Here is a 26,597-nt window from a genome sequence, read left to right as displayed (position 1 = left end):
AAAGCACATTGAAAAATCTATTTTTACTAACTACTAGAAAAGTCGCATTTTTGAGAGGCTTTTAAGAAACAATATTAAAGTCAGACGTTGTACTGAAAGGACAGGAAGTCAGTGAGAATCATAATCAGGCTTTACCTCAGGGACTCCCAGCTTCCGACATGCAGCGATGAAGTTCTCCACGTTGAGTCGACATTTTGCTGAGCTCAGCTTTGGCTGAAAATAATATCAGGCAACCTCATTCAGTTGACATAATGTTGAAATGAAACACTGCTGTGATATAAATATTTTTCATTAGTTGGGATAAGGATGCTTTGACTTCTCATATGGCTCAACCACAGAGAGAAATGAATTTGATTTCATTATGGTAAAAAGTCTCCCCATTTCCTTTGATTTTATTTTGCTGGTAGGCTTCTCATGTGAAACTGTGTGTAGAAGGTTTGAGATTGCTGATAGGAAGTGAACACTGCAAAAACACCCCGTGAAGTAGAAATGACATAAAAGTGTATATGAATACAGTATTTGCAGTACTATTCTTATTAAAACATGCCAGCGCTCTAAACAGATTTTCCTGTTAGTTTGACTTGTAGTCAATACTTCATGACTCTTTGTGGCGTTAACGTCGGTGAATTTTATTTATTCAGACTGAAAAGGATTTTGTGAGCCACAGTTGTATCCATCCCTTAAAAAGGTTTGAACTCCAGAATTGTCTTACTTCCTGCCAGTTTATGGCTGTTACACTGCAACGATGACACACAGACGTAAACAAGTTGCAGTCTGTGTTAGCTAAAGAGGCGCTAAACTTTGACTCTTGTGGACATTGTTTAATCTCAGTTGGAGTCAAATTCTGCCAAACTGACACCACAATTCAGTGAGTAAATACATTATTCCTGCACTTTGCATTTGTAGCTTCTTTGGTTGGACACTGTGATGTGCTGTCAGATGATTATAATGTAATTAATCGATTAGAGCAATGCTATGTTGTCTAGAATTATGCTCTCAAAATATCAACTGTCTCCCCTCAAATGAATTATTTGTGCAGATGACTCATTAGTTTGTGTCCTCAAATTACTCCATGTCCCCGCCACTAGCTTTTTTTGCAGAATTTACACAACGTAAAATGTTTTTTAAACATTCAAACTTTTAAACTTGAAGTAGCCACTTAAAGGTCCAGTGTGTAGGATTTATTGGCAGCTAACAGTGAGGATGTACCTATCAACTAACTGAATAAACCTCCTCACACCCTCTCCTATGGTGAACGCTTAAAACAGATGTTGTTAGTTTAGTTCAGATAACTCATCTTTTTGTAAGAAATAGGGAGAAAATGCTGGACCACCTATAAATGAAATGCAGATTGGTATGAAGACAAATGGCTGAGCTGAGTGATTGTAGTAAGAGATGTTTTAGAGACCTGTCGAAATGTGACAGATGATGAGAAGAATCACAAATTCAACCTGAAGCAAATTCTTGTGCCAGAGACTGCTCACACAGTAATTTCTATTCAAAGTTAGCTAACATTAGTACCCCGTGAAAACAAGTAAGGCTGTAGCAGGAAAACCCTTGGTGCACACTGCAGTTTGAGTTTGTGACAGGAGGAGATGACAGGATTCGGTAGTTCAGACTTACCACTGCTGGGGAGGGAATGTGGATAATTGACACGGAGCGGGCTCGAATCTGATTGACCAGCTGGCAGAGGATGGTGCCATTGGATAAGGCCTCTCCGAGATCCTCTGGTAGAGTGATCTTCAGTCGAGACTCCAGAGTCTGAGGAAAGAGACAGAGAGCGTGTCAGATATTTATTCTTATCCATATTAAACAGCCTATTAGACTGCCAAGGGACACCAACTACTATAACCCAAAGACTATCATAATGATGTTTAGCATATGTCAACTGTAAGCAACTTAAATTGTCAACAAGCTCAGGAGACACTGACAGAATAAATGTGTGATACTTTCACAGTGTGCAAGAAGTTATTCAATTAAAAGAAACTTAAAGGATTGAGAAATGATCTTCGTACAGCACAGGAGCATTGGAGAGCATGCAGAAAAGAAAAACACAGCTCCTACACACTTAAACGTGTAAAACTTAAAAAACATCTGTGTTGTGGGTACGTACCTTGCGTAGTTGTGTGATATCTGGTCTCTCCTCTTTAGGAGAACGCAGCATCGTACGAGACTCACTTCTGCCAGACTCACCAAGAGTAAAGATTGACCCTGACACAAAGACAATAAACATTGTAAGAACATTTCTAAGCACTAAATAAAGTGTGAAGGGTGTGTGTGTTATCTTGTGTCAAGTTGTGTTGGCTGTGTACCTGTGGGTTTGACATTGCTGCGGGATGAGGTGCGAAACAGGAAGCTGTTTGGTCTCTGGGCCTGGCCAGGTGGAGGGGATGTCTTCGGGCAGGATGGGACATCTGACACAAACATTTAGGTCCATGTTAAGAGCTAAGTGTTAAGTTACTAAAGACACATTCACAAAGCACATCTTTATACCTCTAAAATATCAATATCTATTGATAATACACATCTGTTAACACAGGGTAAATAATCCAGCACCTCTTAATTAATTTCCTTCATTTCGTTTCTCACCTCCTACAACCCTTTTCTGAGTGTGTGTTGAGGGTAATATTAAACACTGGCTGTCACCAACCATGAAAAGGATTTCCTTAACTACATAGCTAGCTACTACCAGTGTGTGTTTACTGTCAGAGGAGGTGACAGACAAAAGCATGGGACTGTTGCTGCACCTGAGTTATCATAGTTATTACATGTTTTAAACTTTTTTAAAATGAATTCTTTTGGCTACTGACAAAAGCTCCCCAAGTGCTCAGAAAAAGTCAGTTTAACCCATGGTAATGTTGGTTAGTTTCACCCATAAATTTTAATTTTCCCTCAACAGCTGATCTGAAGTATGAGAAAAGAGATAGTCCAAAATGGCCAGTGTAAACAGGTAGAGGTGTCAGGAAACAACAGCAACAAAACACCTGGGGCTAGATACATAAACAAAGTGTACGCACAAAAACAATGCGTATGCCTTGAGAATGTGTGGCCCTCATGCACACTTCAGACCAGCATACACATATAGAGGTAGCTGTGGGTGAAATTAAACCACACAGTAAAACATTGTTTAGTTTTCATGGATTATGTTTCAGTATATAGCATTCAGGAAAATGTCACTCAGAGGTGCATTTATAAACTTAATTTGAAATTGTTCATGTGTGATTAATTCTCTTAATCTTTTAATTTACATCAAGTGATATTTACATTTGATCCTGAATTGTGAAGCACTTTGTAGTCTGTTTAAATATGAGCTCTCAAGATTGATCATTGATCATCCTTCTGACATTAAATAATGATGAGAGAGGTATTCCACCAGGTACAGGTGTTCTGATACTGTTGGCAAACCCTGCTGATGAACCATGATCAATTGTACTTTTTCTTTGTGGAGTGGTGGAGCAAGAAAAGGTATAAATATGCAGCCAGATTAAGGTCATCTCTACATCCATTTATGGTGTGTGTGTGTGTGTGTGTGCGCGCGTGTTTGCGCAATACCTATTCCGCTGCTGGAGCGATGTAGATGTACTGAAGGAGACGCTGTGCTCATCTGATCAGCACTCTAATAAAGAAAGGGACAACATTCACATTTTCAATAATGGACTCACATTATCTGTTATTATCCGTTAACTGAAGGAATAAGGAGCACTACTCACTGCACATCGCTGCCGAAGTCCTGAGTGGGAGTTGCTGTTCTCTGGAGATCCACCACTAGGGGGAGACACACACCAAGAGTTGTTCACTACATACACCCAACACTTTCCACACCCTCAAGTTTCACTCTGTTTGTAACTCAACATAAACTGAAGAATAAATGGAAGTGAGCATAACTCAAAGATTCACTCGGTCATGAGTCTCTGCTGTTTTGCCACTGTGTTTTATCATGTTCAACAGGCCTTACTTACGCCGAGCTACTTCCTGTCTGTGGTGCAGTGGCCACATGACTTCCTGTTTTGGTGGATGACTTCAGCAAACTGCAAAATTAGAGTTTTGACATGGAGAGCGTATAATTAGATCTGAGACAGACTGAAGGGAGTAGCCTCTGACAGAGAGTGGCTCCTTACAACACAAACTATACACATTTATATTCACACAGCGCTCCAGTGACAAGGGAAACACAGAGTCACATTCGTGTTGACAGTCTATTCAAACACTACAACCCCCTTCTAATATGGCATCAAATGCTTCTTCCTCTACCAGCGGTAAATTCTGAAATATTTTCTGACATTTGTTCTGGGCAAATCAGCACAGATGATACCCTCTCTAGTTTGGTTTTAGAATGGCTTTATACAGACTGTAAATGAGTACTTACTTGGCCTTTTCTCTTTGCTGCTGCTGTTGACGCTCTCTCTCCTGCCAGATGAACAGGGTGCCCGGCCTTCTCCGCTCCTCCATGGTGGGGCTTGAGGGGGACAGGGGAGAGGAGGATGTCGAGGATGGGGGGCCTACCTCTACATGCAGGCTGGTCCTGGAGAGGAGATTAGGAGAACGCCAACGAGGCATATGATATTGAATACTTTGACCTGAATGTCCTGTTTCTGGTGCTTTGGGTTACTCTAGCTACTCTAGCTAGTTTGCAACTTCTGTACAGTAAAGTAATCTGGCTGTTTGGGAAGGATAAACACTTGAGCCGATAACATCCATAAACACATTTATCTCACAGTCAGACTTGCTGGTGGCAAACCCAACATTACACATCTACCACTGCTGATGAAAATCTGAAATGACTTAAACAAAAATTCTCATGGACAAGGTAATTTTTTAATTTTATTCATGTTAAGCTTAGTCTCACTCCCTGTATCCAGGCGACCAAATGAGACACTCTCTCTCCTTTAGTAAACTTGTGGATTTCTATGGTTTTGAACATAGTTGGATACAGTTGGAAAACATAACAAAGGTCTTGTCATTTTTAAAAATACAGATTACATCTTTAAAATAAATTAATTTTATGTGGACCAGTTTCTTTGCAATGCAGTCCCCAGTACTGCCGACTGCATTTGGGCCCAGGAAGGAGTTGTGACATAAGCTTTAAACACTCTGAACTGGTTGCACTCAACCCTTAAAACCACCAATTTTTAAGGGTCAACTTGTGTAAGTGGTAATAAATATCAAAATAATGCACTTTATTTGCATTTCAAGTTTCATGTTGGCCAGTCAAACTCTACTGTGCACTGCAATGGGTGAAGATTGTACCTAGGCTAAATTCAGGTTCCAAGCAGTTTTACAAATAAATGAGAGCAGATTAATGCTTTAGACCGCCTATGAACTCAAGTCTTTTGTGGAGATTTGACAGATTTGCGCCTCTATTCTGAAGGCTGGGTCTGTTAAATCGTTTTATCACTTAAATGTAAAAGCTGTTTGGAGACTGTGTGTTGAGTTTCCATTTTAAGTCTCTGTATTCTATTTATAGGAGTCCCAAAGGAAGTGTTGGAAGCCAAGATGTGGAACATCCGTTTGTTCAAGCTACAATATGATTGTAGGATTGTGCAACAGTTCAAGCAAATCTCCCTAACTCAGGAAAATGGCAGTCCAGTGACTAGATTCTAATCATGTACAGTATATAAGGCTTAATGATGGTTGGAGCACTGAATTAATGTTAGGAATTTGGCCTGAGCACAGTTAATAAAACTCAAAGATTTAGAACAATGAAGCATATGCAGCATGTTGCTCCAAAGGCTGAGAACAATGGCCCTGCATCGAATATTAATATTTGGCCAGTGGACTAGCAGGACACTAAATCTTAACAATGTGGTTACAGAACAACAGAGCAGCATGATAAAAGCTGCCTGCTGAGCTTCAGCAACTACAAGGCATAAATGTGGCTACTGCTGACAACACTGCATGGAAAGGAAAATATGATTATTAAGAAACAAGTTTTAATCAATGAGCCTGTGCCCCAAACCACAATGTGACAGGGGTCAACATCTAACCAGAGAAAATATAGCTGGATGTTTGTCAAAAAAATTCTTACAGTGTTTTAGCCTGATAATCAGACCACTTCATTCCTTTGGACTGACTTCATGCTCATGACAGCCAGTTTCTGTTTGGCAGTGGCATTACTCTGTTGCAAACATACCAACATTTTCAGTCAACTCAGTTCCTGGGAGCAGTTTTAATATAGCAAAATTATAGCAGTTATTCTGTACATTGCAACATGTGAGACAGATATATGCATCTCTTCCATGCTTGACACCATTTTGTTGGCCATATTTCTGGAACAGATTTTCAAGGATGTAGCTTTCTTGTGCTACTGTGGCCACAGAGTGATTATGTCCATATAATCTGCCTACAAAGTTTTGAGTGGTCAATTGTTTTTTCTACTAGGGGAACAGTCGTCAGTGGCTTTACTCCATTTGGCTGTGCTTTTTGTCATGTAGCAGCATGTGTGGGAAATGACACCAGGTATGACAAGGGATCTCTCTCAGCTGATAATCAGACAACAGCAGGTAGCAGAGAAGCTTTTTACAACTTTAATCTTTCTACAGTTTGTAAATGTTGGAAGAGGCACTACAGAACATTTTACACTAGGGATTAAGTAAAACTCTCACCAAAATGCAGCCTAGTCTTTTTTGTGTGTGAATGCACACGAGTCAAACCTTCGTGGAAAAGCATATTTACAACGAAAGAAGCATTTTTAAGATTTACTCACAAAAGAAGCCTGGGTTGCTTTTTGGCGAGAGTTTCACTTTAAGATACAACAAGTTGGGTGAAATATCTTAATAGTCTGTATTGTTTATAATGCGGTTGGTAAGAACTAATCACCAATTAGTTGACTGAACAATTAGTCGATCAAAAGAAAATCTATGCAAATTAATTAATGTGATCAATTAATCTTCTATGCTCTTTTTCAAGCAAAAATGTTGAATATCTATACAGAACTATACACAACTCATTGTTTCAGCAGCACCACATACAGAAATATCTTGACTCTAGCAGTATTGTGTTTTGTTCTTACATATCCTCTGACATTCCTGGATTTATGTTGGCTTTCAACAGATACATGAACATTGAAAATGCTGTTCTGTTGCCACAAAGTAATAAATGTGAAGACTGGGTGAGTCAGGCCAGTCAAGACTGTTAACTTTTCGAGATAACAGCAGCCACAAGCACTCAGTATGCACAGTTTGAGGGGCAGTGAGTGTCTAACATTGTAAGTAATGGGAACTGCAGTCTATTGACTTTTCCCAGCTCTTTAAATACCTTGTAAAGTGACCTTGTAAAACAAGGAAGGAAAAAGACAGCAAAAAAGTGGAAAGTCCTTGTCTGTCTTTGTCACTTGGAGTGACTGAGTACATCAACGACTCTGTTTCCAACCAGTAGAAATGAAGAGTAGAATTAAACGTGATGTAAATACTTTTCAAATTTACTGGAATACCTTTGGACAAGAGCTGTAGACAAACAAGACCTCGGCTGAAGTCATTATGAGCCTCAGCCAGCAATGGCGCTATAGAAGAAAAGAAACTTCCAATACACCCTTTTTATTTCCTTCCTTCCTTCCTTCCGAGGTTTTACAAATTGGAAGTGTATTTTTTTTTCAATCACCTTTTATTCCTGCTACACCCAGACCAGTGCCCTCTTCCAGTTTTTTCTGACACACAATTTTCCTATTTGCTTTGAATTAATTAGGCTTGTGCTTATTGGATCACATGATGACAACTGAAGAGATGATCCCCCCTCAATCCCATTTTCTGTCATCCCTCAAGCTGTCCTGTCCATAAAGCAATGAAAGGGCAAAAAAATACAAAAAAACCCAACAAAAACAAACACTAATGTGCATACAGATGTTTACTTCTACTTCAAGGAATAAAACAGAAATATATTTCATGTGTTAGTTTAGTGCAAAGTTTCAATAAGTCATTTAAGGCTAGATAAAAAAAAAAGATCTACACTCACTGTTAAAAAGTTATATAAAAATGTCTCCAAAAATTCTGTTAGCGTTATATTGGTAAATAGAAAACAACATTTTCAGAAATACTGCACTTTCTTGTAGTAGTAGTGGCCCTCCTACAAAATGACAATACCAGCAGTGGCCCCAAGATAATTTGAGTTTGAGACCGCTGCTTTAGAACAAAGCTACATCACAGCTGGGTCAGGTCAGAATTACAACAAACCACAGCATTTCTCATATTGGGTGTAGGGAAAGGTTCAACAGACATATACCATGAACCCAAAGAGAGCAGCGCAGCCATGTTTTCTTAATTCAAACCAATACTACCGTGTTGTGCTTTAATCAATCACTGTGTTGTGTTTTAAACCATTAGTGTTTTATTTTTGAACCATTTTTCCTATGTTGTGTTGTTTATTAAGCCAAAAAATGAGCAGTGCCATGAAAAGGGTATCTTTGACAGCATGATTTAAAGGCATACCTGCATACTGTTGAGTCCTTGGTTTGGGGTAGTGAGGAGTTCTCCTGCTGATCCTGAAAATCAATGACACAGTTAATAACCTGTTTTCTATTACAAACAAGACAAGTTTTTGAGCAACAACAAGATCTGACAATATTACTACTCAGACAGTGAATGATTGGTACCAGAGGTGGAGCTGTGAGAGAAGGTGTGGGTGGATCCATCCTGATCTCCTCCTCCTCTTCCTCTGTCACACTGCTGTCGATGAAGTCCATGTGCTCAGCTTCACCATTCACTGCAAAGAAAACATGCATACAAATCTATTGTTTCAGAAATGTTCAAACTTACGATTTTTACTGTTCACTATTTAATTCACCCATGTTTTCTTTTTTACATGAAAAACAGAACAAATGTGTCCTTCCTCACCTTTATTAGCTTCCAGAGGGGATCCCTCCTCCTCCTCCTCCTCTTCCTCCAGGTTCCTCTGATCTCTGCTGACCTCAGCCATGCGGAGGGAACGCTCTGAGAAGTCATCTGCTGACTGGACACAAAGACAGGTAGTCAGTGAGTCATTGATCTGTGGTCTGTTGGTCACACTGCAGCTAAATAGGACTGTATTTGTATCATTGTATTCATATCAGAGTTTTTATTTTCATCCAACATATATTAATATCGTGTTATAATCATTATGTATAGTATGATCACTGAAGACACATGCCAGGGTATAAATGACTGTGTGTGCGTGGGATCCAATAGTTGTACCTCATTCCCAGACCATCTTTTGCTGCCACTGTCCACACTGTTGAAACCAGAATCCAGCCCTCCAAACTGACCTGTGAACAGCTCCTGGTCTGACAGACTGCAGGGAAACATTTAGAGCACACATCAGGACAAGTTAAACACACAATCAAGTAAAAGGTTCATTAGTCTAAAGGGCAGTGACTCAAACTCAGCACTCTTCTGCCAAATATTCTCTCTTATCTCTGTCCTTGGTCCTGTCTATATCATGGAAATGGCTCACTAGGCAGCTAAAAGTGGTCCATGAAAGTTTATAAATAATTGACAAACCCTGCTTCCCATCAGCCACTCATACCATTTCACTGTCATTATGTATTAGCAATTTCCCGTTTTCAACATTTACTGTAGCTTCTACTATTTATTTAATCTCTCTCCTCATTTTCACATCATACATATTTTGGCATGAGAGTGTGCCTATCAGTGCATATCGTGGTGGCAAAAATATTTCCATAACACGTTTATCCTATGATAACTAGCTGCAGTAGCTGCTGCTATCAGTAAACAGTACTTATGTCCAACTGTCATTTAAATGTGACAGCCATGTTACTCCTGTCAACACACCAATTTTTCTTTCTTAGATTATCTACTATACTGTAAAACCTGAGAAACATTAATGCAATACCTGTTATAAGTGGCCACTGAAGGCAATTTTCACCATTCATTACTGTAAGAATCACTGTAGAATCATACGGAATAGTGTGGACTCAAGCATTGCCTCGCTTCTGATTCCAGTGTCCCTATAAGCCTACCCACCGTTGGCCTGATGAAATATTCCTCCCTAAAACTCTTTCCTATTACGAAGTAAGCCTAAAATCTAGAAATGTTAAGAAGTTCAAAAATATATACACAAACCAACACATCTAAGGCTCACCAAAAAGCCCAAAAAATACTCATGTATTACCATGTAATGATTATTTGTAATATATCTAAAATACAAAAAATACATCTCTTCTAGAAAATTTGACCAGCAGAAATGAGCTCATTCCTTGAAGTGAGGCTAGACATCTATTTTCCATTATTTCTTACCAGCTGTTGAATCCAGTAGGCCTCAGGTGTCTCTCCAGCTCCTCCTGGCTCCTCTTGCAGGCCTCCATGTTGAGGTACTTGAAGATATGGTATTTGCCCTTGGAGCAGATCTGCGCAGGTGGCATTTGCAGTGGGTTGTTGTCCAGTAAGATACTCTGAAGATGTCGCAGGTGGCGGTAGCACAAGGGCACGTGGGAAATGCGGTTGCAGGACACATCAAGCCGGACAAGGGGGAGCTCAGATATTTCTGAATGATACCAAGAAGTGGAGGTATATTAGTTACAACATCTATGCTATCTCTGGTATTTAACTAAATATCTAGTTAAAATCAGTAATACTTTTTTACTTTACTTTTTTTGTTTGAACAAATCAAGTAACTTCTAACTCCCATAACTTCTGCTGTTATCGGGCTCAATTTACTCTTGCTGCTTTCAGTGCTTTAACATGTTTTATACACTTGAATCGACATTAATTTATTTGAGTACTTCCACTTCATCTAACACTTGCTCATTTCATCTCATACACTTTTAACTCCACTCAGTGTTTAACCCTCAACTAAATCTTCAACTCCTTTCAGCTCTTTCAATTAAGTTGCTACTTAAGATACTCTGAACAGCATTCACAATGTTCTTGAAAATAAACACAAGTGCTGTTTACATTCAGCATTCCAACAATTTCTGATACTTCAGCTGCAAATTTTCTGCAATACTTGCATTAATGTTTCACAAAAATGTCATTTCCTGGCAGTTGCATTGAATTATTCAATCAACAGCAAAGCTGAGGCAATTGGAAGTAATAAGTAAGAGTTTGAGAGCAGCTGAGTGTTGATTATGATGTGAATGTTATTTGTACATTGATTAAATTAGTATTGTAAAACTGTACTTGGCTTTACCATTAGAGCTGTTATAGCATGGATATTGCTAGCCCCCTTAATATTTTACCATACTTTTATCTGTATGCAAGTTAAACAGTATTTCAATTAAGTCTAAAGTGAAATATGTGGACAGTATTCCATAATATATCTTATACACTTCACTTTAAGGAATGCAAAGATTAGAAAGCAAATTGCAATTTAAAGATGGCTTAACACCAATTTATTATATGTAGATCATAACTTGGTAACTGAAGTTTTAATTTAGAAAAAAGGAGGAAGTCTAGTCATTTTCATTAAGTGCTACATCGTAGGCAGTTGTATCGAAGGAAACTTGTCTTTGATACAGCACTTAGTATAGCCATGACCTGGATGACAGAGAAGCTTCATCAACATCTATTCATTCGCAATCCCTCCTAATGAGTTTAGGAAAGAGGGACTAATGGTGTAAGATCCATTAGGCTTGCAGTCAATTCCTCTACATGTAAATGGTCAATGGCTCCACAATAATGATGCAATCTATCTCTCCATCTAATTTGTAGAGACCCTACATCAAAACCATGGTATACAATTTTGTTTAATTGCAGGCATAACACAGTTTATTTTCAGTGAATGAGAGATCTTTCTCTTCTTCAACAGTTATAGATGCACTGAACAGCAATTGACGACAACTAATACACTGTGCAGAAGCATCCTGAGGTTTCTGGAGTTGGTTGGGTTCATCAAAGAGCGGTGAGAAATGATGGATGGAGCAATATGAGTCAAGGTGATCAGGGAGAACTAGAGGAAGTTTTAGGTTAATGGATGGGGTCAAGTTTGTCTATACCTTCAGGCAAAGTGGTGAGCTGGTTCCTCCTCAGGTTCAAGTCCCTCAGACACTCTAGTTGACCAAGCTCTGGTGGCAAACTCTGAAGCTCATTACAGCTTACGTCCTGAGAAAGAAAGACACAGAAAAACATAGTGAATTAAAACCAGTGCAGACAATTGATAATTAATTGCACCAGAACATAATCTGGACTTTAAAACCCTGACTATAAAACAGATATCATTTAATTTTCAAAATGACCTACAAGGACATAAAAAGTACTTTAGTGATACAGTCGGAGTTTGATACTATCACCGTAGAAATGTTTAAACTCTATTCTGTTGCCAAGATATACAGTATATATAGCAATGTGTGTGTGAGTGTAAATGTGTATACCATACCAGCTGTCGGAGGTGTGTGAGGGAGTATATGGAGGCAGGCAGTGAACACAGCTTGTTGTTGCTGACGATGAGCACTCGCAGGAGGGGGAGCTGAAAAACCGACGGGGGTAAGCTGGACAGAAGATTCCGACTGTGGGGACAAGCACACAGTGATGTCATTCAAGTGGCAAATCCATTTGAACTAGAAATATAAACTTTATCTTTAAACCTCCTTAATAAAATTATTATCCAATATATGTTATTACAGTTAGAAAAAACAGTTTATTGTTGTAGCTAACTAGCTACTGTCTAAAAATATGTTATTTTTTGTTGTACAGTATATTTGCTTTGAGCCTACACTTAGGCTGCCTGTATTACCAGCCACCTGGATGGGTTTTCTGGTCTCCTAGCAACAGTAAAATTACAGTGTGTAGGAGAGTCAGTGTGCTTCTGTTTTTGTAAGAAGGTTTGGGCCGGATTTGTAGAGCTTCTCTTCATCTCCAGCATAAACAAACACTGAAGTTCACATGCAGTTTTCAAAAAAAAGCTGCGCTTAAAGGCGTCAATGCACCTGTAAACTGCTAACTGTGGAATGGATGCAAAATGATGACTGCTGCAATGTGCTAAAATGCAACTTTTAAGTACAGTTCGTAGAGAGGCCAAGTTCAAACCCTTCCAGTTTGTCAGACAAACTGCAACATTATATATACAGGGTTCTCCCCAGATGGTGGAACAACGGCGCCGCGCCGCTATACTGCTAGCTCAGTGCCACTATACTAATTTTTAATGTTAGCTGCTTTATAGCGGGTGTGGGCTGCCGCGGTGTTCTCGCAAACCCCTGACGCTGACGATAACAAGCAGCCGTCCATCTTCCCCCCTGGCTGACGATAGCGAGTGTCCGTCCGTGAGTACAAAGCCTCTGTAAATGGGACACACGCTACACCAACGCCCCCCAAACTGCAACTTTCTAAAGTAAAAATTATCATATTTGTAGTTCATGTCACAATTAAAACACAATCAAAAAATGACTTGTCCCTAGCCATTAATTGCTGGGCATCATTTTTCGGAAATAAGTCCATGGTGGTCCACCAGAAGGGGCGGGAGAATATCAATCTGGGTTTCCTGGTTCAACTTTGACTCTAACAGTGTCTCCCACAATTATTCAGTACTTCTACATGTAGTAGCACAGTTTTCCTGTGCAATGATAATTACATTTTGGGGGCACTTTTGCCTCAGCACTCCCTGTCTCACTCCAGAACAATATGCATTTTTTGAACTGTAGTATGGCGCTGTAGGGTCAGTTCAGGGAAAACCAGCCCATCGTCACCACCTTTCAACATTCAGCAGAGAATGCAGTTTGTGGAAGGAAGCCAGCTGAATGTTGCTGACTCATTGATCTGTAGTTTTTGTTTATTAGAAATCAAGCCAGAAAGAGGGCAACTGGTAACAGGGGACCACATGCCATTCTTTCATCTCACAGTGTGGAATATCAGAACGACCACCAGCAACAATAATGACATCAATGACACTACTTTGTGGTGCAAAAAAGACTGGGGACACCTGGTTTAGATCATCTGTTGTAGTGATGTTATCATGTTCCAAAATCAGTACAAGTAAAAACAGTCAAAATAGGACCCAGAATCTGAGGGGATGGACCCATCAGTCTTTGACATTGCTTTTTCTGTAAAGTTTTGGCATGTTTTAGGGTGGAAGCCCGACCGTTTTAAGAACTGTAAAACCAGAATGACACACAAGCTACAATAGATCTTTGCTGGGGACAGACCTAGATCACTTTCTTCCCACAACATTTTGCTCACACTGAACGAAACAACTACTTGCTGTCTTTCATTCAGACTAAAAACAGTCAAGATCAGTCAGGACCTGCAGATGTCAGTAGTTTGGGTACCTACGCCACCAATGGCTTTTGTTAAAGTAATAGTAATATGATTTTTTATTTTACCAACTAGATCATGGGTGCCAAAACCTTTCCCTTGAGATCCAAATTCAAACTTGATGGTGAACCACAAACCTAAAAGCTCCACTTTGGGCGGCCTTGAACTAGATGTCTTAAGTAACACTCAAACGGTTGATTATCTGACAAAGTTAGCAGCAGTAAAATGATAACTAGCAACAGTAACTGGCTCAGATAGAAGTATAATATGTAATTGTATTACCTGAGGTTGAGGTAGGTGAGGGCCTGGAGGTTGCCCAGGCTGGAGGACAATGAACGCATCCCATTGTGGTAAAGGCTCAGTGTCTCCAGGGAGATGAATTGACAGAGCTCCTCCGGTAGCTCACACAGGCGATTCTTAGACAGATCTGCAACACAAGAAGATGGCCAAACATTAGACGGATCCATGAGAGTTTCTCCAGTATTCTTACTGCCACCATAGAAGGACAAGTGGAAACTAATGATGATTTCAATTCAAGCTAAACCAGACTTTTGTAATGGATGGAGTTTTAGTGGGAATTAGCAAAAGAGATTGTGAAAAAGAGAGCTTTGGGGCATCCTTGTTATCTAGTGGTCTATAACAGACACTATGTACCATAAATACAACTTAGCTGTTGTTCCATGTCATTCCCCTCTGTCTCCCCTCAACACTGGCAATATGCCATTAAAAATAACATGACAAAAAGAGCTTTCACCAAAATAATAAATAAATCAGTCATTTTAGCCTATAGAATAACAAATATAGGTTGATGGACTTAAAAATAAATGTGTCCAAATCAACAAAGTCTTGGGAAAGCAACCATGAGTGGAAAATTTAGTCAAAAGATTACTCTACATTAAACAAGAAAGGTAAAAACTGAAGGAGCAGAGGCTGGGATATTCAGACTTTTAGTCACACATATGGGTCAAACAGTGTCCTCCTACAGTTCCCACGATGCCATTTGAGAGCATCTTTAGTTACAACTCTCTTTCCCTCTGCTTAAAATGCAAGCTTTCTGTTCTAATTTTGTAGTTTCTAAGTCCAAACAAAGAACATAACCCCATGCCATCCATCAAATTCATACTTTGGTTTTATTTGATGTATCCCTGTGCCATATGACAGGAGGACACACACTGTTTCCAAAACCACCAGCCTAAAATTAACAAACAGCTCCAAGCTGGGAACCCACACTGCTGTGACAGAATCTTGGCCAACAATCGTCCACTTCTGACTAAACTGGGTATTTCCAAAAATAGCTGCTATTGGCTACCTCCAGCTATCTGTTTCCAGAGTTACAGTATCTAGGCCATTCTCATCCATCTTGAAGGATACATACATACCAGCCAATTCTAATGTCAGCTCGAGGTGACACCTCCAAATCAAAGCATGCCCTAGATCAGTGGTGTCAAACTGATCCAGTAAAGGGCCTTGTGGCTGCAGGTTTTCATTCCAACCAAGCAAGAACACACCTAATCCAAATCAGGTGTGTTCTTGCTTGGTTGGCTGATTGGTTGGCTGATCCAAATCAGGTGTGTTCTTGCTTGGTTGGAATGAAAACCTGCAGCCGCATGGCCCTTTACTGGATCAGTTTGACACCACTGCCCTAGATGTACAACTTCACAACATTTTCACTTTTTACCCTAAAGTCCTACATGGGGAATACTTCTTTAATTTCAAGCACTCAAGTTAGCCTTGAACCAGACAACATCACATCCTGTTAGTCACCTAGAAATATTCCACGACAGCACTACAGACTTTATCGCACACCCTGCGATTTTCCTCATTTGTGAGACATTTTTCTCAGAAATACCAAGATGAGACATTATAATTGTAAAAAAAAACTGTCTACAAATAATAGTAAAATAGTTACAGTATTAGTAGAGGTTGACTGTCAATTAACAGTAAATTACAAAATAATTTGACACAAACATGGGCGCTGGGAAATTCTGACACACATACAGTATGTGATTGATTGATAAAAGTATACTCAAGTTCTCGCCCCCTGTATCTAATTTTTTTTTTCTGTTAGCTCTAAGAGCATGCCAAATATATGTAATAAAATCATAAGTATTTTTAATCCAAAATCCCTATTTTTCCTATGAAAAAGTAATAATATTTTTAATGCCATCTACACTAAGGTGTGTTTAAACAAATGTACTGAGTCACATATAGTGGATAATATCATGGGTCATTGTTGAATGTTTGGTTACCAGTTGATGATAACTTTTTTGTAGAGTAGTTGGTGGTCTAATAAGCAGTTTGATTAGTTTGTTGCTGACTTCCAACTGATGCAACAATATATGCTATGAAGACTCCACAAAGCCATGCCCACTTCTGAGTGTTCAGATCCATCTATGAGCCAGTCATATTTCTCTTGAAAGTCATGCTCCATCCACATCTTCACTCAGGCATTCATTATAGAAGATAAAAACGTTCTAACTGCTATTTATGAGGGAAATAAATGCCCCGTAATAAACTGATTATAAACATGATCTCTAACAATCATTTATGTGTACTTGATTTCTTTCCTCATCGATCAGATTTTTTTTACCTTCCAATCTCTACTTCCCAAACCTTCCCCTTCCCAAATGATGATATCGCTGGGTGTGCTCAATATTCAACCTGTCATCAACATATCCTCTACACAATTATCCATACCATTTAGGTTTAAAAAAAAATTGTGAGCACCAATAAAGCACCAGTAGATTGTCTAAAGAGCTGTAGTATCCCAACCAACAGCATTAGCTTTCACTGCCAGCAGGATGAGACAGAAGTCTGTCAATGGCAGACAGCCCAATGGCTTTTTATTGATTGCTGTTGGAAACGGCAGGGCTGCAAGAGGAGAAGGCAGTTCCTCTATGTGTTAGAGCTTCAGTGGCGACTTTTATTTTGGATGGCTGACCTCAAAAAAAGGTGATCTTTTACTGTTACTAATGCCACACAGTGGAATAGGTTAATAACAGTGGAAAATGGTCTGTTGGCTCTCACATTCAGTGAGGTGACAGTTATTATGCTGACAGACAGTGTTGTACAGTTGAGTGAAAATGTATGGTACTTTCATGTATCACTATTTAACTTTTGGTTTGCATTACATTTTGTAGTGTTTGATTTCTTTTTTGTTTCTCTTTATATCAAGATTTTCAACAGACTTAAGAGTCATTAAGGTTTTCTTTATCAACCTTACTGCTGGAACAGCTAATCACATAAATCATTTGGGTAGGTGACAGACAATTAACTACAACTATCAAACAATTATTGGTTCCAGCAACTCAGTGGTGAGAATTTGCTGCTTTTCTTTGTCTTATTTTATCTTAAATACTTCAGGCTTTTAGACCAAAAACAAAACAAAAGATAACAAACCCAAACTGTTTCTGATCTCTAAAAACAGCTAGTAATTATAAATGGACAAATTACGGTAAATGAGGTCTAACTATGTGTTCTATAAAGCAGAGAGGATGTAAATACTTTACTGCTGGGCCATGTTCTTTATAAATTTAAGCGTGAACAAAGAAACCAGAGATTCATTATCAGGACCATTTCACACGGCCTTAATAAACACAGTCGAGTGGTTCAGTGTGTGTGTGTGTGTGTGTGTGTGTGTGTGTGTGTGTGTGTGTGTGTGTGTGTGTGTGTGTATGTTTTGTATGCATATAGTAAATGCAAGAGGGCTAGGCTCTGTACAGTAGCTCTAAAGCCTGATCTCTCCCCATCTTCACTGTCCCATAGCTGGAGGGGAGCTGTCTGAACAATAGGTGGGGGTGGAAATAGTGTGTGTACTGTGTGTAGTGTGTGTATGTATGCTCTGGGGGATGGAGAGGTTGTCTAGTCTATGTATCCACTGTTGCAAAAGACAACCAGATATCTGGGAGCTCCAGTGTGATTTAAAAAGGATATGTGCTGGCTTATTTCTGCGACAAGAATAAAAGTATCTGCAGTCATTTCATTCATTTCCTAACCTTAACCTGCATCCTAAACATAGTTTAACCTTAAATCCATGCAGTAATAAAGAAAAGGCCCATATATCAATTATAAAAATAAAATAAAAACACACTCATCCCAACAGTTAAGTCCAAGGCAGCCTTTCCCCTGCACTTTTTCTCCCAGGAGGCATTTCTACCCAAATGTTCTGGTAGCTCTTGAAACAAAGCCAGATTGCCTCTCTATGAGCATCATGGGAAAAGTATGTGCTGGGGAATGGGCAGTGAAACGTCCAGTCTCACACTGGCCTGCCATGGTTGAGACAGCAGGACGCTGGCTTTGAACAGATTTTTTTCTGTGGTGCAGAGCCAACTCTGTCAGTTAAACAAAACTGCATGAAGAGGAGGAGGGCCAACATGTCATGATGACAAGAGCTGAGATCCTTCCGGTTAAAGAGCTGACTCACTGGCCCTAGCAATCTGTTTCCAGATCGTTCATATCCAGCTGAGACACTTCACAGCTGGCATTATAGTGAGTGTCAAATGTGTCATGATAGACCATTTATGTTATGTCTTCTATGCTCGATGATTTGGCTTCCCTACCCAATGTAAACAGCCACGAACATTTGTTACCCCACCTCAGGTACACAAGCCTGGTTTTAATTGATTTAAGCACAAAAACAGGTTTGTCAACGACAGCTGGGATACACAAATATATTGACAAATAGCTATTGGCTGAATTTACAGCAAGTGGAGTGACATATATTCCTCATATAAATTAATAAGGTATTTGTGTCTAATATTCGTTTAAATGAATTTTAACTCAAGATGAAAAGGAAAAGCTATCAACACAACATAATTGTACAAAAAAGTGGGGAAAAAGCACAGAAAGTCAAATGTCAACCCAGTTAACAGGATTAATCCATACTAGCCACTTTAAAGTCTCTGCTGACCTGGACTGACCCATGTCCGAGTTACCATGGTGACCATGCAGATTTTCTGAGAGGCTTAAGAATAAGGTCACCTATCATTAGCCTGGAAAACGAGCTTGGATAAAAAAAGAAAACATCCAAAGCAGATGCACACAAGCATGATCATGTGTATGTGCTTACGATGGGAACAACTTTCTGTTTAGGCCTGGAGAATTTAGAGCCGCTAAACTCTTATATACTCTTATACCCCTTTTCCACCATTCAAAACTCCCACTTAAACCCACTAATATCGGGCTTTTTTGTGCAATGGGAATGTGTAAATGTGACCAATTGACTGCAGTAGACCCGGGTTTTTATCACCTCTGCTTTGCTCAGCTTTGATCTAAACGTAAGACACGGATGAACATGCTAAATTCAGCCATGCGAAGAAATGACGCATTATCAACATCTCTTGGTGCCATCTCTTGGTGGCGTGTGAAAAGGCAAATAATTGGGCATGTGCTCTATTAAGAACGTTTCATTACTGGACACAGTGTTGGACACAGAGCCTCAGTCATTCCTGTCAAAGCTGCTCAGTGGTGTTTTGAAGCCTAAAATGCTTTAATTCCCAGGCATAATAATACCTGGATCGCAGAACAAGCCAGGTAACTTCAGGTTTAGCACCCAGCTAACTTGAAGGGAGTTAATAATTAAATTCTGAGGCTCTTCTAGGCACAGACACGCTGCCTTGCCTGTGGGAAGTGGGAATGGTGTCAATATGCAATTTTTAGCGGATTTACCCATGTTTAAAAAGTGTTTGCAAACCTAACCAAGTTTCAGTTGGAGCTGGTTGGATCTCTTTGACAGCTAATAGAAAACACCTGCTATGAAGTCACTGATGGTGATGGTGCCAGGAGTGCAACATGCTGACAAGGTTTCAACAAACACAGCCATACAGCAACAGTCTCCTGCAGCCTGTTGAAGCATATGCTTGAGCTTTAAGGTGCAACATACAAAATCATTGCTGTGAAATTGACTGTTATTCCTCTCTGACTGCCATCAAAAGAGGAGGCCATGTTTAAGGCAGGCCAAAGCAATGATCACACAACTTTTTAACAGTTCTGTTAAAACCTATAAAACTGTACAATTTATGGTTTCCAAATCGGCCGCTATTATTACCTAAAGTGGAAAGAACAGGTTATCACCATTAAGTCGCAATAAAGCTTTATAAAATCAAAAACTAAAGCATTATAGTGCAGTCATCACCTTAGAAATAGAGGGTTTGACAAAGCAAGACCAGTGTGCAGCACAATGATTTTTAGTGAATTACTTATGGTCAGTTGCCAAGAAGACTGAATCTGTTGACAAAAATGGGTGATATAACAGCTGCTGAGCTTGCATATCAACATCTCCATCTCCATGACAAGTGAACAAATGCTATCTGCTAATGAAGACCATGTGACATAGATGAAAGCTCTGGAAAAAGAAACTGAATGGATTTGGACTTCTGATTGTTCTGTCAAGGTAAAATTTGACAGAACAAAACAAAAAACTAAAAAGAGAAACCTGTTATTATTACACCTCTTACCAAACACACTGGAGGTACTTTAAACCTAAATTATTTAAAATTCCAAACTGTTCAACAAAGGGAAGGTATAATAACAATGAAATCTGATCACACATCCTGAAACGTATGTCTAAACAGGATTTCAAAGGATCAGCAAAACAAGGAGGATTGGTCTGTCAGAGCAGAGCACTGTTTCTAATTACAGGTCAGGATGTGATGGAGGAGGATCCACTTCAGATGCTTATGTCATTGCTGACCCAATGACCTCTACAACTTATGACACACTGATAAGCAGGACTGTTGTAAAGTGTCCAAACACACAAAGAAAACTCCATGCACACATGAAAACAGGCTGGCAAATTCACTCTGAATTACACTCAATATGCTCATATTCCAGAGTGTATTGCATAACATGGGGCCACACTCAGGCAGTCTGACATAACCACCCAAGACTTTGTGCTGCTTTTCAAAAGTCTCACTTCATTTTACAAGATTGATTATACTGACTATACTGATACAGTCCAGTTTCACAAGCCTTCAAAGGTTTGTGGGTTCTTTGTATTGGTATTAGTTCAGCGTTTGTTTCACTTGACATCTGTTTCTAATGATAACACAGAGATAATAGTCTCCATTCTAAAAAGGAAGAGTTAAAACAAGCCTTTATTATAAGGCACTAGAAGTTCGACACCTGCAAAAACTGTTGGGCACTGTCAAAGAAATTAACACACTAATCTACTCATAAATCTTGTTACTCTCTGCAGTCACAAGGCTGTTTCAGTAACTTGCAGTACCATGAGAATAGAAAGTCTTCACATACCTGACTATTATGTACTTCTGAAGGCTGTATTAGACATTAATAAATACAGTTATTGTTGTTATGGTGAAAACCAGGAGTGGTTTGTGATTGGGTGTGGCTTGGTGCATCAACAATTCACCAGCATAATGTGGACGACAAAGTTAAGTAGGAGACACAAATTCCATCAGTGACACATTTTGGTGCTAGTCAAGACACGCTAACGCTCTGTGCTCAGAAACCTGTACAACTCAGAGACAAGTAGCTACTATCTGAATTAATTTGTTGCAGCTCGGTCTTACTTCCAATAACTTGGCAAGGCAATAGTGTGCTTCATGGATGACTCCGTCAAGTTATATTCTGTATATTAGGATATCAGCCAATACCAAGGCCAGTGAGATATTTAGCTAAATGACACAGATGCTTCGGAAGCTGCTGGGACTAAAGAATCTTGAACCCAACCTCAGCCAAGTTACATTCTGGATTGTTATGAAGTTGTGCTCTGTATCATACAACAGCTGATAAATCCTGCAGTCAATGACATCGGTCATTTTAACTGGTAAAAATGTAATCAGTGCCAGCTACCTGAAAACTGGTAACCCAACAAGCCCAGTGAGGCAATGTGATTGTGATTTTGAGCTGTATACACAAAATTGATTTGAATTTGATATGAAGCTGCTCTGCAGCTGCGTGAGCTGTTGGTTTCCTATAGAGGAACCCAAGGCCCTAGGCACTGTGTGCTGCTCAGATTGTATACCTTGCAATTCAAAGTTCAAGCTGTTTCAATTCTGACCTCATCCTTTTTGACCCTTCAATGCATAACCAATTAGATGAGCAACCACAACATTTTCATGAAGCAACCTGCAACCGCCGGAAAGCTCATTCTTTGCATGAAGACTTTTGTACCGCAGAATGTACACAATCAGACAGGGCGACCAGGTATGTGAATAAGGGAGCAATGGTATCTTCCCCCTGCCTGACACTGATGAAGTGAAGAAGGCTTTTAAGTATGGACAAAATACTACTAACAATACTGTTAACTAATACTGCTTCAAAACTACCAAGGATTTAAGCTTATTCCTTCAGCTCAGTTAACAAAATAAAAAGAATAGTAAAGAATCTAAGCCTATAATAGGTGGTATTTACTGCAGGACTTTAACTGTGTTTCATCACACTAACCCAAGAAATACCTTCAAAAATAAGAGGATATCAGGTTTCTGAATGCCTTGCCTGCTTAAGGGTGGTGACTGGTGTATGATGAAGGCATTTAGAGTCTGTATTTTTCCATGAAAGACAAGAGAGAGAAAAAGTTAAAGATTTAACAGCTAATGAAGATTTGACCATAACTGGAGAAAAACAAAAAAATAAATAAAGTTTCTCTCTCAACCCAGTTATGCAAAACTAACAGGCAATCGTCTGAAGGTAGAAGGGGTGAGGGAGAGAGAGAAACACAACCGTTAAAACATCCCAGGTCACATGTACCTGCTTAAAGCTGGTTAGGAGGAACATGTTCACGCTTGCAGCCTCTGTAAATCACTCTTTACTATGATTTTATTGATGTACATTTGGTTTTCTGATTAATGCGTGTTTATCCGAGTGTTTCCTTCATCTCATCCCACAAGCTGTTTGGTGTTGATGAGACATTAATAAAGCCAATCAATAGCAGCAAGCTTGAAAATGTATTCTGTGTCATTCAGCCAAGAAACACACACACACACACACACACACACACACACACACACACACTTCAGCCCTCAGAATGAAACTGAAGAAAAAAGGGACCCCTGGCCTCCCTGTGCGTACAGAGGTGTGTTTCTGTGTTCACAAAATGAGGCTCTTCTCATATCACATTCTGAGGAAGGGAGGTGAGGGTCATAAAAGAGGTACAGGAGGAGGGGTGGAGTGCATGAGTAACAGGCATATAATACCAGCAGGAGAGCATGGACAAAGGATCTGAGGAGCAGCCAGAAAGGGGATAAAAAAACAAAGAAGCCGACCATGAGGATGCCAAGACAACAAAAACCCCCTGGAGGAGTGACTCAACGAAAAGGGGAGCTCTTTACTGGTTTATATCCACAGTGTTGATTGAAGCAACTGCTGTCTCTACAAAACATGAAATAACTGACTCACAGTGAGAGTGCTATGGCTGGACCTCAAATACTGTTATTTACCAAAACCTGTTCAAATGTCTTTTTTAATAATATGCAACCATATCATGTTTAAATACGACTACTTTATAATCGATCTCTGAGTCGTTGAATGTTACAGTACGTGTATTTCCCACCAGGCTCCCAAAAGGCTCGACTATAATGCACAAAACTGAACCAGTGGGATATTTGTTCAAATGTGGTGTCTTTACCTAGATAAAGTCAGCTTGTAAGATCCCATTGTCACCAGTGCATTTACAGTTGGGTCAGAGTCGTCTGAGTTTTATATGTAACACTAATGTTTCATTTTTGTTGTTTTATAACTTTCAAAAATATTCATGAATTTCAGTATATCTCAGTATTTGGTTTTGTCCCCCTTGTGCTTTAATGACAGCACGCACTGGAGCTTGCACAGACTCCACAAGTTTGAGCAAAACCTACTGACTCATGTTCACTGGTGTTGAGGTTAGATGACTAACAGTCAAGACTACTTCAGGGTCGTCCTGAGTATTATGTGTGCCCATAATTCTACTGGTTGCTTTTCAATCTCATCATCTTCATTTTAAATGCAACACAATGAGCTGGAAAACACAGTGGTAATCAGTAATCTAAGATTTAACAGATGCCCCTACCTACATATACAATAATAATAATAATAATAATAAATAATATTAATATATACATATAACATGCATACTTTGTGTCAAATAAGCATCCTATACGTACCAGCCACATCTTGCACAGCTGTTTAGGTTTATATTACAATGTTGCCAATGGCAACACAACTCTGTGTCTGCTGTAAGACAGGATGTGGCAGTGTTGATTCCTGTGTTAGTTACAGCGAGCAGAGAAGCAGCACCATAGCCAGCAGCTGAACACAGCAACTCCATGAGTAAATGTGCCTGTGGGTGAGACGATTGCATGACTAGGACTGAGTGCTGACTGAGACAACACTTTACACTTTGTTCTGAGATGAGTAAGTGATTAAGATGCTGGCATTGAATCAGTTAAGTTAGCTAAAGGTGTGACCTGTAACATATGGCCAGGATTTCCATTAAAAACATTCAAAAACTGAACTAACATGATCAAGAGAATGTAAGGAAACAACAGTTATTGACATTATGTCTAAGTCACCAATGCAGTGTGTTCCACAAATTTTCAGATGAAATTTAGCATGCTAATCAGCAAGCCATGGCTCTTCATGTCTTGTAATGCCACTTTGGAGCCACTGAGCTCCACGGCTAATTGAGCTACTTGCTAACAGCAGCTACTCCAGGAGTATAGTGAGCAACAGTTTAGCAATGCTGCCTCCTATTGTTCTGGGGCTACCTTCAAATATTGGCCATGCCTTTCAAATTACACCTCTACATTCAAATCATATTTTTTTAAAAATTATAAAAAAAAACAATCTGAAATTGGATAAATATTCACTTCCGAGCTCTTTGAGTTGTGTTTGGATAAATATTCACTTCTGAGCTCTTTGAGTTGTGTTTTTTGTCTGAATTTACTGACTGACAACAAGATTTAAGGCAGGAACACACCGGCCCAACCGCTGGATGCCTTAAGCATTTGGAGAGTCGGGAACAAATATGTTTGGTGTCTTCAGCTTCGTCGGAAGTTTTCGGAGTCGCGCGGACGTTGTCTGCTCTGACTGGCGGTGTGCTAGGAAATCAGCTTGGTGTGTGGGAGGGGCAGAATACTGTGTGCTGTCTGCTTTGCAGTCCTGGCACGAGACTAATTGTCATGTCCGTTCAGGACGAAGTAATTTGTGTTCCTTTGGTAATGCCTCACTGCATGTTTAGTATGCAGCTGTTTTTATCTGAAATAGTTCAGTTTCATTTTGATCGAAAGTAAAGAGAGTTGCGTGCATAAGCCTCTCGTTTACAACTCACAACACAAGCGCCACCTGCTTATGGCATCTTGCGCAAGTGCAGAACGTACTCGCTACTGTGGAGTAGGCAGCACGTCGAAGCGGTGTGTTTCAATGCAACTTTTCTGCCGAACGGGTCAGACAAGAGGCAACGGAGTGGTCAGAGAGTGGTCGGACAAGGCAGTTGGACGTCTGGGCGGTGTGTGGGGGCCTTTACACACTGCTAACTGAACAAAAGACTGTCCCTTACGTGGCTTGACATCTGAGCTCAGCACTTACCACTATAAGCACACACACACAAAAAAAAAATCACCTTGAAATAGTTCAACAGCTTTTAATTTTACATGCTGTTTGAGTTATGAAATATGCTAATTTACAGCTAACACCTTATGTTAAATGCACAAATGGAAACGGAGAAGTTTTTATGTCACTGTGTTACTAACAACTGCTTGGTGCAGTGATTGTGTGCAGCATGTCGGAAGTCTTGTATGGTTGCTAGGCCAGTGCCTACTGCTGTGACAGACCAAAACCCAGGCAACTCATCTGGATAACAAGATATTACAAGTAAATAAGATAAATAAAGAGTTTGGAACTATGAGGGCAATTCGTTCCGCTTTCATGTTGCTCCATTAGCAGATTCCATCTCCTTCCAGTCTTTGTGCTCAGCTAAGTTAACTGCAAACACACTCATCTCCAAAATGCAGACATGTTCCTTTAAAGCTTTAGGCCAACTATAGCCCAGACACCTTTGTTTGCATTGCCTCAGGTTTCCCCCCATACACTGAATGTAGTTCGGGATAAAACAGGCTACATAACAGAACAAGGGTGTCAAGTGGTGTTGTTAGGGCCTTCGTGAGACTCAGTTCTACTCAACAACAGATGATGGGGAGTAACTCTTCCCTTCTGATGAATACTTGTGGCAAATCAAGTCAGACCTGATTCACTTGCCCTCCCTACGGCCTGGATCTTTTTCTCCTACACCAGCTCTATTATCCTTCCCCTCCATCTTTCACATTTACTTCTCTCCACCTCCTCCTCTCTCTACACTCCCTCCTACAGACTGCAGAGTTTGCTCTGGCTCTCGTATGCAAAACTCAAAAAAGCTTCATGCAAAAGGGGAATTCAATTTGACCACACTCAGGACACCAAACGTACACAGAAAACAAGACTTGCATGGAGACT

At 39.7% G+C, this 26,597-nt stretch overlaps 1 protein-coding gene across 2 annotated transcripts in view; it reads right to left on the bottom strand.

Moving 5' to 3' along the window:
* Window positions 1-26,597, bottom strand: part of lrch4 (leucine-rich repeats and calponin homology (CH) domain containing 4) — a 54,506-nt gene that overhangs the window by 12,582 nt on the left and 15,327 nt on the right. For both annotated transcript variants that reach the window (XM_037112253.1, XM_037112254.1), the window contains exons 2-17: window positions 14,454-14,598; window positions 12,301-12,430; window positions 11,921-12,026; window positions 10,224-10,470; window positions 9,162-9,258; window positions 8,826-8,940; window positions 8,585-8,694; window positions 8,421-8,473; window positions 4,367-4,522; window positions 3,960-4,028; window positions 3,711-3,765; window positions 3,553-3,616; window positions 2,313-2,414; window positions 2,114-2,211; window positions 1,624-1,761; window positions 136-213 (exon numbers count right to left, since the gene is read on the bottom strand). In XM_037112253.1, coding sequence (XP_036968148.1) covers window positions 136-213; window positions 1,624-1,761; window positions 2,114-2,211; window positions 2,313-2,414; window positions 3,553-3,616; window positions 3,711-3,765; window positions 3,960-4,028; window positions 4,367-4,522; window positions 8,421-8,473; window positions 8,585-8,694; window positions 8,826-8,940; window positions 9,162-9,258; window positions 10,224-10,470; window positions 11,921-12,026; window positions 12,301-12,430; window positions 14,454-14,598 — 1,763 coding nt within the window. The remainder of the gene's footprint in view (window positions 1-135; window positions 214-1,623; window positions 1,762-2,113; window positions 2,212-2,312; window positions 2,415-3,552; window positions 3,617-3,710; window positions 3,766-3,959; window positions 4,029-4,366; window positions 4,523-8,420; window positions 8,474-8,584; window positions 8,695-8,825; window positions 8,941-9,161; window positions 9,259-10,223; window positions 10,471-11,920; window positions 12,027-12,300; window positions 12,431-14,453; window positions 14,599-26,597) is intronic.

Source organism: Acanthopagrus latus, chromosome 10, assembly GCF_904848185.1.
Source record: "Acanthopagrus latus isolate v.2019 chromosome 10, fAcaLat1.1, whole genome shotgun sequence".
Classification (NCBI taxonomy): domain Eukaryota; kingdom Metazoa; phylum Chordata; class Actinopteri; order Spariformes; family Sparidae; genus Acanthopagrus; species Acanthopagrus latus.
This window is presented reverse-complemented; position numbering and strand designations above follow the sequence as displayed.